A 12419-nucleotide genomic window follows, 5' to 3' on the forward strand; every position below is an offset into this window, starting at 1 on the left:
AGAGGGAACATCAACCACCTGTGGTTCGTCCAAACGTGCCGTCGTATTGTTGGACCAGGCCTCATCCCATACTCCAAGTTGGGCGTGGCCATGATGGAGGTGCACAACGCTCTCGGCCTCAACTACGAAGTCAGCGACCCAGACTACTACCGCAAAGTACTCATCAAGATGTACTGGGACGACTCGGAGACTCCCAACGTCCTGGCCCTTATTGGCGATTTCTTCTGCCTGGGCTACTCCATGGCCGCCAACTGCCAGTCTCTCCCCTTCACCGTGCCCGTCAAGCCGTCCGAGGAGAAGAATTTTGGCGTCGCAGCGGCTTTCAACTGCTACCTGCCCATGCCCTTCAACAAGCGCGCTCGCATCGAGATTGAGAACCACATGGGTCAATCCCCGGCGAAGAGTCGCAACATCTTGATGAGAAGCGCGTCTTTATCTGACCCTATTGCGTTAGCGTAGGCTTTGGCATGCAATCATTCCATGTCGTTCCATGTAGGATGAGCGATGATGTCTGGTTGAAGACTTCAAGGCCGACCCAGTTTGAACTTTGTGGCATGAAACGATGACTAATCACTCATTGCAGTCGCGACTCGCACGGGTTCACACCTGCCCTCGCTGAGATTTTGCCCGTCAACGAATTCTGGCCCCAGCAGATGGTGTGCACGGCCGTCATTTTCACTCCCCTCTCACCACATATTCCTCTTATTTTGCACGTAAACAGGTCTTTGGCGACATACAAGAGGCATTCTGGCGGTGGCACATTTCCTCTGCGCTATCAGGTCAGCGCGATCATACTCGAACCATCAACATGCACTACATTCGCTGCCTTCGACCGCCCAAAATGTCCAAAGTCGGCAAGATACATCAGTTCGAGCTGCTCTTTGTGATCTCGACCGACCTAGGTGACTCACTTCTCGTCCCGGACGAGCCACTGGAGATCAATGTTCGAGCTGCACTGCCCACAGCCTCCAAAACCATCACGGTGCCGCTCACCAAGAATGGCCAATTATTCTGGAAGCCCGGCCAGAGGGTCCTCAAGCAAGGCTTCAGCTCCATGATAGTATCCGCGGCCATTGACTGCGGGAGGGCGGTGGAAATTTGTATCAGTGTTGCCGATGAGCTTTCCGCTAGATCCGCTCAAGACGTCCTTGATCCGGGGAAGAAGACTGGTCTTGTCATGCCGCTGTTCCTCACACTTGATGGTAACATGGATGGTCAAGAGGTCTCTGTGCGCAAGATCATCTTGGGTGAGGATCCTCGTGCACCATGGCTACAGATTGTTGAAGATCTCGGGGAGCCCAAAAGCTTGGCCCGGCACGTCTGGGACGGTGGGGTCGTTGCCGTGTGTGGTTTGGCTGAAACGACACAGAAGACCATGACGGGACCAAGTCAAGGAGAATGTTTGATAGCGATCAAGGATGTGCTGACATCTCCCAAGCCGCTCAACATCCTCGAACTCGGCTGCGGCGTTGGGCTCCTGGGGCTCGGGTTCGCTGCAGCGTCGGCCCAGATCAGGTTTTCCACCGAACATGAGCGCACTGTCTTGATGACCGACCTACAAGATGCCGAAGAACAAGTGCGAGCCAACATCCATCGTGCGTCTACAGAACCGGGCATGAGCCTCGATTTCGAGAGTCTGGATTGGGAGCAAGGGCGCCAGGGTCACTTTGGATCTGCCGTCAAGGCTCGGTACTGGGATCTCATCATGTTCAGCGACTGCACTTACAATGTCGACGTGCTACCTGCCTTGGTTGGGACGTTATCTACATTGCACGAAATGAACGCCGCACATCCTGGCAAAGGACCCACGAGGTTGTTCATGGCAACCAAGCCGCGCCATTCCTCAGAAAATGAAGTTTTCGCGCTTTTGGCAAAGAATGGCTGGGTGAAGCGAGTGAAGCAGGTTGTGCGACTTCCAGTCATGGGAGCCGATGATCAACGTGTCGAGCTGTACTCTTTCGAGAAGTCGTGAACGCGACATGCTGCTGGAAAGACGACACCTCCTCTAGGGGGGGCTCAGAGAGCTCGCCGAACTCGCTTCACCATTTCGCGAAGATTGGGCCAACCACACAGTGTGCGAAAGGCATCAACACCTGACCTATCACGGAAGCACCCAGACTCACCGGCCTGATGTGCAAGTGCATCGCAACGATGGTGGCGTGTGCGTCGCTGAGGCAGGTCCCCCGCAGATGTACCACCTCAACGACGAACCCAGTGGCCGACAGGTGAGCGTCGGGCGCCAATTGCATACATACATAGGGCTGATGTATGCATGAGGCGCGTCGACGTGCCCCAAGTCGGTGTGGACCACTGCGCGCGTGCAACAAACATGCGTATGCTGGGTATCTCGTCGTCAGCCTGCCGCATAGCCCAGTGAGATGTTGCGAGATCACGTCAACGGGGCTGTCCTACATACCGAGATCGCACACTTTGTTGATCATCAGTCATATTCGCAGGCGCCCTCTACCATCCGTCACGCAGAATCACAAGTGCATTGCATGTGAGAAGTACATCGCTTTGGGTCCTTGGGTGCCCATGGGTGAACGACGACGCGAGCGTTCGGCCGAATGGGCTCCATCCTCGGCAACCAGATGGAGCCCCTTGCGTTATCTTGAATACGATGGGACCTGTCTTTTATTTATTTCTTTCGAAGCGGCTTCCGGGCGCATCGGGCCTCAGAAATGGGCGTCAATACCCACTGCACGCGGATACGCACGCGGAGAGCTTTCGCAACGAACGACCCGAGCAAAGGAGTCGAAATGAGTCAACGTGAGAAAATGCCATTGCAAGGGGGCCTGGCTTGCTGGTGGGGAAAGCATTCCCGGTGATGTCGCAGACGCGCGGGCCGTCTGACTGGCCGGCGAGGGACGCCATGTGCAGGATTCGGCCGTGGGTCTCGGTGCCTTTCAGCCGCCAGGGTCGCGGAGAAAAGTTTCATCAAGCGTCAGTCGGATCTGGCAGCAATTTGCGACGGACAATGTGCACCGTGGAACAAGCGACTGGCAGTGCTTGCGGATCGACCGTCATAGCTGCCTCGCTAAATATTTATATGAGCAGAGGGATGGATGCCTATGCTGAGTGAACAATGGATTGATGGAAGCGGCCGACCCGACGAACAGTGCACCGCAAAACTTGCCACCACACAGTGGACGTAGGGAAGGTTTGAACTTTGAAATGAACGGCAAACCGACTGGAAAGGGACCACAAACATCACTGGTGTCCGTCCGCCGTCTGCAAGTGCACGAGGCTAGAGGATGGACGCTGATGAATGAAAGCAACTTTATGACGGTCAATCGAGGCATACGCTTCCTGGAGCCTGGAGGACGCCGCCACACTGACTCGAGTGGAGCCTGTTGGCCCCACCGCCCTGAATCTTACTCGGCGACTTTCAATCCATCAAAAGAGGGGCAGCCAGGAAGGACATGCTTGGTCGATATGATATGATTCATCTTCACTCATCTGCGGTACAGAGTACAAGATATGCAGACATGCTGCCGTTCGTCCTGCGTGGGGCCGGCCAGAAGGGTTGAGACAGATTCGAGATGATCAACGGTCAAAACGGGGAATCAATCAGTCAGGAAGGAAGCAGAGCATGGTGGGGACCCTGGTGGACAGACGCTGGCGAATTTCGAGATGCCAAGCTTCGCATGCAAAGGTCCATCCAACAAAGGTCCATCCTGCAGCAGCACGCACCATGGCGCCAGAGGCAGAGTCGGCTGAATATATCTACCGTGCAAGGGTCGCATTTATAATGCTGCCCGCGGCCCCGCTGCAATCTGAGGCGTACGCAGCTCCACGACATCTCCGAGACTGAAGTCTGAAAGGAGTCAGACTGTCAGAGCCTCAGAGGAGAGGCGCCGGCTTCACGCCCCCACACATGTGATCGTCAACCTCTCACTCGTCTGCGTCAAGATTTTTCTCTCTCTTTTCACCGGAGCATGTACGGAGTACATTTGCTACATATTATCTGATCCCGCCCAGATCTTCTTACCCTCTTGTCGTTCCTTGGCTCGATTTTGCTTACATTCCTCTCTCTTTCCTTTTTGCTCTTCCCGTACCTGCTCGGCGGCCTCCTACCTAGCTACTGGACCCAAGGTCATACCGTATTTCAAGACCAAACAAGTAGTTGTCAAGGAACCACCAGCACTGGTCATGGCCGACGCTTTTCAGCGCGCCGAGGCCAATGTGGCCGCTGGTCACCCTGCCGAGGAAATTGAGGCACCAGCAACCTACCAGGAATCAGTGTCCACTGCAAGCCCCGAGGATGAAAAGGCACAGCAGGCCGCAGAGCGCACTTCGCGCGAACTTGCGCGGACACGCTCCGGCATCTCAGTAGAGCAGGCCGAGGCCGACTTCAGGGAGTTGCAGCGAGAGCTCACCGGCGTCTCGCGTGCGAGCCGCCGCAGCGGCCGCCGAGACATTGTCGACCCGGAGAAGAACGTGTCGGATCCATCCGCTTCGGATGATGGGGGCTCCGTCTTCGACCTCGAGGATGCACTACGGGGTGATCTCGATTCACAAAACGAGGCTGGCATCAAGAACAAGCATATTGGCGCTTACTGGGACGGGCTTACTGTCAAGGGGTTTGGAGGTCGAGCCAACTATGTCCCCACGTTCCCGGACGCCTTCATCAGCTTCTTCGACTACATCACGCCGGTCATGAAGCTGTTGGGCCTGGGCAAGAAGCCTGTCGAGGCGACGCTTCTCCACGACTTCCAGGGTGTTTGCAAGCCCGGAGAGATGGTCCTCGTCCTTGGCAAGCCCGGATCCGGCTGCACGACCTTCCTCAAGACGATCGCCAACCAGCGGTACGGATACACCAGCGTAACTGGCGAGGTTCTCTACGGCCCCTGGACTGCGGAGGAGTTTGGCCGCTACCGAGGCGAGGCTGTTTACAACGCCGAGGACGACCTCCACCACCCGACATTGACCGTTGAGCAGACGCTGGCTTTTGCCCTCGACACCAAGATGCCCAACAAGCGCCCTGGCAACATGTCCAAGGCCGACTTCAAAGAGCACGTCATCACCACGCTGCTCAAGATGTTCAACATTGAGCACACGCGCAAGACCATTGTCGGCGATGCCTTTGTGCGCGGCGTGTCGGGCGGCGAGCGCAAGCGCGTCTCCATTGCCGAGATGATGATCACAAAGGGCTGCATCCTGTCCTGGGACAACAGTACCCGAGGCCTCGATGCCAGCACCGCCCTCGACTTTACAAAGTCGCTCCGCGTGCAGACCAACCTGTACAAGACGACCACCTTTGTCTCGCTCTACCAGGCGTCTGAGAATATCTTTGAACTCTTCGACAAGGTCATGGTCATCGACGAGGGCCGCCAGGTCTACTTTGGCCCCGCCAAGACGGCGCGTGCCTATTTCGAGGGCCTCGGCTTCAACCCTCGTCCGCGCCAGACGACGCCCGACTACGTGACCGGCTGCACCGACGATTTCGAGCGCGAGTACGCCCCCGGACGCTCGCCCGAGAACGCGCCCCACAGCCCCGAGACCCTCCTCGGGGCGTTCCGCAAGTCGGACCAGCAAAAGGCCAACGAGGCCGAGATGGCCGAGTACAAGGCCGCGCTCGAGCAGCAAAAGCCCGCGCACCAGGACTTTGAGGTGGCCGTCGCCGAGAGCAAGCGCAGCGCGTCCAAAAAGTCGCCCTACCAGGTCGGCTTCCACCTGCAGGTCTGGGCCCTGATGAAGCGCCAGTTCACGCTCAAGATCCAGGATCGCTTCAACCTGACCGTCTCCTGGCTGCGCTCCATCATCATCGCCATCGTCCTCGGCACCCTTTACCTGAATCTCCCCGAGACCTCGGCCAGCGCCTTCAGCAAGGGCGGTCTGCTCTTCGTCGCCCTCCTGTTCAACGCCTTCCAGGCCTTCTCCGAGCTCGCCAGCACCATGATGGGCCGCTCCATTGTCAACAAGCACAAGGCGTACGCGTTCCACCGCCCGTCCGCCCTGTGGATCGGCCAGATCATTGTCGACCAGGCCTTTGCCGCCTCCGAGATTATGGTCTTCTCCATCATCGTCTACTTTATGACCGGCCTCGTGCGCGACGCGGGTGCCTTCTTCACCTTCTACCTCATGATCCTCTCGGGCAACATTGCCATGACGCTCTTCTTCCGTATCATTGGTTGTCTCAGTCCGGACTTTGACTACGCCATCAAGTTTGCCGTCATCGTCATCACCCTCTTCGTCACCACCTCGGGCTACCTGATCCAGTACGATGCGCAGCAGGTCTGGCTCCGCTGGATCTACTGGGTCAACGTGCTGGGTCTGTCGTTCAGCGCCCTCATGATGAACGAGTTTGGGCGCATCAACATGGAGTGCACGGCCGACTCGCTGATCCCCTCGGGCCCCGGGTACGACAACATTGAGAACCAGGTCTGCACGCTCGCCGGCTCCTCGGCCGGCTCGACGTTTATCGACGGATCCGCCTACATCTCGCAGACGTACTCGTACTTCCCCAAGGACCTGTGGCGCAACTGGGGCATCATCATGTCGCTCATCGTCTTCTTCCTCATCATGAACGTGGTGCTCGGCGAGTTTGTCAAGTTCGGCATGGGCGGCAACGCGGCCAAGGTCTTCTCCAAGGAGAACAAGGAGCGCAAGCAGCTGAATGCGGCCCTGGCGGAGAAGCGCAAGGCGCGCCGTGCCGACAAGTCCAACGAGACCGGCTCCGAGCTTCTCATCAAGTCCGAGGCCGTCCTTACCTGGGAGGATCTCTGCTACGACGTGCCCGTGCCCGGCGGCACCCGCCGTCTTCTGAACAACGTCTTTGGATACGTCAAGCCCGGTGAGCTGACCGCGCTGATGGGTGCCTCTGGCGCCGGCAAGACCACTCTGCTGGATGTGCTCGCCTCGCGCAAGAATATCGGTGTCATCAGCGGTGACGTCCTCGTCGATGGCACAAAGCCGGGAAAGCAGTTTCAGCGTTCCACCTCGTACGCCGAACAGCTCGACCTCCACGAGCCCACCCAGACGGTGCGCGAGGCCCTTCGCTTCTCCGCCGACCTGCGCCAGCCATACGAGACCCCTATTGCCGAACGCCACGCCTATGTCGAGGAGATTATCTCGTTGCTCGAAATGGAGGAGATTGCCGACGCCCTGATTGGTACTCCGGAGGCTGGTCTGACTGTCGAACAGCGCAAGCGTGTCACGATTGGTGTCGAGCTGGCGGCCAAGCCGGAGCTTCTCCTCTTCCTCGACGAGCCCACGTCCGGCCTTGACAGCCAGAGTGCCTACAATATTGTGCGCTTCCTGAAGAAGCTCGCTGCCGCGGGCCAGGCCATTCTCTGCACCATCCACCAGCCCAACGCGTCCTTGTTTGAGAATTTTGACCGCCTCCTGTTGCTCGAGCGTGGCGGCCGCACCGTGTACTTTGGCGACATTGGCAAGGATGCGCACGTCCTGCGCTCGTACCTGAAGCGTCACGGCGCCGAGGCCCGCCCCACGGACAACGTCGCCGAGTTCATGCTCGAGGCCATTGGTGCCGGGTCCGCGCCGCGCATCGGCGACCGTGACTGGGGTGACATCTGGGACGAGAGCCCCGAGCTGGCCAACGCCAAGACGGTCATCCAGCAGATGCGCCAGGAGAGGCTCGCCGTGGCCCGGTCCAGCGACGCGTCCCTGGAGAAGGAGTACGCCTCGCCGGTGGGCCACCAGCTCAAGGTGGTGTGCCGCCGCATGTTCCGCTCCTTCTGGCGGTCGCCCAACTACCTCTTCACGCGCCTCTTCAACCACGCGGCCGTGGCCATCATCACGGGTCTCACGTACCTGCAGCTGGACGACTCGCGCGCCTCGCTGCAGAACAAGGTCTTTGTCATGTTCCAGATCACGGTGCTGCCGGCCCTGATCATGACGCAGGTCGAGGTCATGTTCCACATCAAGAGGGCCATCTTCTTCCGCGAGCAGTCGTCCAAGATGTACTCGCCCTTTACGTTTGTCACGGCCATTACGCTCGCCGAGATGCCCTACTCCATCATGTGCGCCGTCGTCTTCTTCCTGCCCCTGTACTACATGCCGGGCTTCCAGACCGAGTCGTCGCGCGCCGGGTACCAGTTCTTCATGGTGCTCATCACGGAGATCTTTGCCATCTCCCTGGGCCAGGCCAACGCGTCGCTCACGCCCTCGCCGCGCATCTCGGCGCAGTTCGACCCGTTCATCATCATCACGTTTGCCCTCTTCTGCGGCGTCACCATCCCGTACCCGCAGATGCCCGGCTTCTGGAAGGCCTGGCTGTACCAGCTCGACCCCTTCACGCGCCTCATCAGCGGCACCGTGTCGACCGCGCTGGAGGGCATCTCGGTCCAGTGTCGCCAGGACGAGCTCAACCTGTTCACGGCGCCCAGCGACATGAACTGCGGCGAGTACATGGAGCCCTTTTTCCGCAACGGCGGCCCGGGCTACCTCGTCTCCAACAGCACCCAGGACTGCGAGTACTGCGCCTTCCGCGTCGGCGACGACTTTTACACGCGGCTCAACATTTCTTTCGACAACCGCTGGAGGGATCTCGGCATCTACGCGGCTTTCATGGGCAGCAACCTGCTCATCCTGCTGCTTGCGGTAAGTTCTCCTCCCTTGGTCTGGGTGATTCTCATTCAAAAGACGGATACTAATGAGTCGCAGAGCCGTTTTGTCAACTACAATAAGCGATAAATGCTGCGTCGAAGCTTGAAGCGTGCCTACATATAGATCTGAAGCGGGTGGAATGGTGTTTCTGTGCATAGCGCCCTGTGTGAGCCATGGTCGGCTCAAAAGATACTAATCGATATAGAATAATACATCAATAGATTTCTACTTTCTCTTTGTCCTAGTTAGTGGTGGGCGCTGATTCCATTGTGATCATGAGTAACGCCAGCCAATGCCAATCAATCCGCCTACCCTACGGCGGACATGAACCGCCCGGCCGCCTCTCCCTCTCTCTCTCTCTCTCTCACATCGGCATCAGCCCATTTCTCCTCACTCTACATGCATGCATGTACTGTACCAACACCATCCACCTCCTTCGTTCACTTTTCACTCTTCACCTATCTCCTCACGTTCATCCGCCAACATGTGCATCGTCTTTGTATCCACGTCGCACCCCGACTACCCCCTCATCCTCGCCGACAACCGTGACGAGTTCATCCTCAGACCCACGTCCCGCCCGCACTGGTGGACGCACACATCACCCACCAACGGCCACACGACGCGCATCCTGTCGTCGCGGGACCTACACCGTCCCGAGCGCGGCACATGGCTCGGCGTCACGGAGTCGGGGCAGATTGCCGTGCTAACAAACTACCGCGAGGTGGACGCGGCAGGCCCCTCGCCCAAGGGACGTCGGAGTCGCGGCGGCATGGTCACGGGGTTCCTGTCGGAGCCGCCGACCGAGTACATCGGCGACAGTGTCCGCCGGCTCGTGGAGGAGGGCGAGGGTGTCAGGGGCGTGGGCGGGTTCAGCATGGCCTGTGGCAAGATGGCGCGACGGGGGGATGGGTTCGCCATTGTGTCGAACAGGGCGGATACCCTGGGTGACGTGCCCATTGTGCCGACGGGGCAGGGACGGTGCTGGGGCTTGACGAACACGACGTTTCGGAATGGCGGGACGTGGCCGAAGCTCAGGGACGGTTTGACGCCGTTTGACCAGATTGTGGAGGAGACTTCTGGTGGCGCCCAGGGGGAGGGGAAGGGGAAGGGGAAGGGGGAGGCCGAGGCCGAGCTACTGGAGAGGCTGTTTGCGCACCTGAGTCGGGACACGCTCGCCGGACACGAGGATAGGAGTCTAGCGGAGAACATTCAGGATCTGAAGACGAGCATCTTCATACGCGCGCTGGGCGGGGCGAAGCAGAGGGCGGAGATGGAGGAGGCGAGGGCCCAGGGGAAGGGGACGTGGCCGACGGATGATGAGCTCGTGGCCGAGGCGCCGGAGCACGAGGTAGCAGTGGCAGGGGAGCGGAGCCACGAGGACGTGGGGTTTGAGAGGGGGCTGTATGGGACGCAGCGGCAGACGGTGGTACTCGTGGATCGGGAGGGCCAGGTTGTGTTTGTGGAGAGGGCTCTGTGGGATGCGAATGGGCACGCTATACCCAAGGGCGAGGGGGATGTTGTGTTTAGGTTTGGGGTAAAGGGGTGGTCAGGGTGAAAGTGGACAGAACCTCCATAGAGAGAGAGAGAGAGAGAGAGAGAGAGAGAGAGAGCAAAGAAGTGGTAAAGTGGTCTTCCGTGAATAAGCTACTCAAGTATCCTACCTAGACAAAGACCACGGTGAATGATGCTTATCGTCGTCGACGGCTCTCTCCACGTCCAATCTGATCCAACAAGTTCTCAGAGGGTTGGACAAGTGGGGCGCTACATTGGACACTTGCTGTACTAAACAAAACTCCGGCTCAGAACAGAACAAGCATTTCACAGGACACGCATGACCTTCTTCCGACCATACTCGTCACTTTCCTGCCCATAGTCCCTGTTCTTGTTGGTGTCCTCATAGGTCATCTCCACGTCGGTGGTGCGCACGATGCCATCCTTGGCATCTATGATGCCGTCCTGCGACCCCGTGGGCGTGGTGGCCCTGCAGCCCGCCTGGCCGTTGGCGTGCATGGACTTCATCGCAAAGCCATCGTCCGTGTCGTCGTGTAGGCGCGACGCCCCCACGGGCCGGGCGAGGTTGGAGCGGAAGTCGGTCGCGCGGCTGGTGTTGGCCGGCTGCGCATTGGCGTGGTACGACGAGGTGAGATCCGAGAAGATGCTGGGGAAGGCCTGGCGGAACAGCGGCCAGAGCGCAGGGATGGAGGCGGCGATGATGGCGAGGTTGCACTCAATGGGCGAGACGGCCCAGCCAAAGGAGTAGTATATGTCCTTGGAGCCGAGACCCGCGTAGAACTGGTTGAACCAGTTTACCAGGAGGACGAGACGAATGCAGGAGACGACGGTGACACTGTTTGATTTTTCATCCCAGGTTAGCAAGCAGATTCTTCGGTTTTCGTTCTTCTCGTTCTCGTCGCAGCAACTTACAGGCCACCGAGAGCAAAGACACAGAGGAGGGCAACCTTGAGTCGAGTCCGCAGCTGCAGACCGACAAACGCCCAAAACGGGACGGCCAACACCGCAATGTCAGTGGCGATGACGATGCCGTTGTAGGCGTAGTTGAAGCTGACGTTGTCGATGCAGCTGCGCCTATAGCCGGGCGTCCAGTTCAGCGACATGGGGCTGCACTGAAAGAGGGTGACGCAGAAGATGGAGATCATGCAGCCCGCGTTGACAGCCTGGAGGACGTAGACTGTGTAGCGGATCGGCTTATGGACGCCCGACAGCCGCTGGTCGAAGGACAGGACCGATGCCTTGACGAAGCCCAGGATAGGGTGGTACAGCAGGATAATGAGCCACTCGTACACCTTGGCTTGGCTTTGCTGCTCCAGCGTGAGCTCCGGCGCGTCCCAGTAATGGATTCCGACGTAGCACGTCTTGACATCTATTCACCAAGGACAACTTGTTAGTCTGTGCAGGGACGTTAGTCTCTCTTCAGCGTCTTAGACTTACACATGATCAATGTATAGAACCAGCCAGTGTTGACAGCCATGGCAGCAACCATGAGGTAGTCATCTGGATTGAGACACGTTAATCGGGCCCTTCTCTCTCCTCCTGTTTGCTTCAGGAGACATACCCACGCCGATCTGCTTCGACGTCCACCGCGCCCATAGCCGGAGGCCGACAACGAGAAGCGACAGAGTCCACAGGATACATATGACCGCAAGACCCAGATGGTATAGCCAGTTCAGCTTGGCAGGCTCCGGGAAGTCCGTTCCGGGCGCCCACGCGCGGGCAGCGAGTTCGAAGGCGCTCATCGTCACAGCACGCTTTCGGGAAGAACTGATGATGAGCAAGAGTCGGAAGACAACAGCCTCCGTGGGTTCTTGTCGAGTCTCGAGCCAGTACTTCTAGTATCGGAAGCAGTCAGGTATGTCCCCAAGGAAGGAGTGGCGAATGTAACCCTGATCACAGGGGGCGCAAGAATCCAAACATGCCCCGGACTGAACCTCGCGATGCCCCGGACCATATTGCGGGCAGTCGTGAAGAACCCTGGCAAGGCGTAGTGCCTTACCTGCATCTGCATCCTTCTCCGCGTTCTCAGTAGCGATTCGTCGGAGAGTTTCCCTGACCTGGCTACCTGGAATCCTTCAGCTGGCAGATGCCAGACCAGACCACCACATCAGCGCCCAAGTTCTCGCCCCCGATGTCCTGTAGGCTCCAGGTTACCGCCAAGATCTCGGCTGTTGAAAGGAGATGATAATCCCGCTCCTCATATTAAGCATAAACCCCAAAAGAAAGGGGATCGAGTCCTTTACCTTTTCACCAAAGGGAGCAGGAGTCGGGACCGCCTAGCAAGCATGAGCTGCCGCAAATCGTGCGCAAGATCGGTCAAGTTACTCGAACCTCGA

General features: G+C 58.4%; 4 protein-coding genes across 4 annotated transcripts; 3 read left to right on the forward strand and 1 right to left on the reverse strand.

Annotated features, from left to right (window-relative positions):
- Window positions 1-90: 90 nt before the first annotated feature.
- Window positions 91-1972, forward strand: J7T54_006606 (uncharacterized protein; the record flags this gene model as incomplete). The annotated part of the gene is made up of 3 exons (XM_051503055.1): window positions 91-455; window positions 584-656; window positions 722-1972. The coding sequence occupies 3 exons, from the start codon at window positions 91-93 to the stop codon at window positions 1970-1972; spliced, it is 1689 nt and encodes a 562-aa protein (XP_051365417.1).
- A 2180-nt stretch (window positions 1973-4152) lies between these two features.
- Window positions 4153-8658, forward strand: J7T54_006607 (ABC transporter G family member-like protein; the record flags this gene model as incomplete). The annotated part of the gene is made up of 2 exons (XM_051503056.1): window positions 4153-8565; window positions 8629-8658. The coding sequence occupies 2 exons, from the start codon at window positions 4153-4155 to the stop codon at window positions 8656-8658; spliced, it is 4443 nt and encodes a 1480-aa protein (XP_051365418.1).
- A 397-nt stretch (window positions 8659-9055) lies between these two features.
- Window positions 9056-10126, forward strand: J7T54_006608 (Transport and Golgi organization protein-like protein; the record flags this gene model as incomplete). Its single annotated transcript, XM_051503057.1, has 1 exon — window positions 9056-10126. The coding sequence occupies one exon, from the start codon at window positions 9056-9058 to the stop codon at window positions 10124-10126; it is 1071 nt and encodes a 356-aa protein (XP_051365419.1).
- Window positions 10127-10389: 263 nt separating this feature from the next.
- On the reverse strand, window positions 10390-11825 carry J7T54_006609 (uncharacterized protein; the record flags this gene model as incomplete). The annotated part of the gene is made up of 4 exons (XM_051503059.1): window positions 10390-10918; window positions 10996-11452; window positions 11521-11583; window positions 11645-11825. The coding sequence occupies 4 exons, from the start codon at window positions 11823-11825 to the stop codon at window positions 10390-10392; spliced, it is 1230 nt and encodes a 409-aa protein (XP_051365420.1).
- Window positions 11826-12419: the final 594 nt, after the last annotated feature.

The sequence above is a fragment of the Emericellopsis cladophorae genome (assembly GCF_022114955.1).
Source record: "Emericellopsis cladophorae strain MUM 19.33 chromosome Unknown NODE_4_length_1054762_cov_117_872525, whole genome shotgun sequence".
NCBI lineage: Eukaryota > Fungi > Ascomycota > Sordariomycetes > Hypocreales > Bionectriaceae > Emericellopsis > Emericellopsis cladophorae.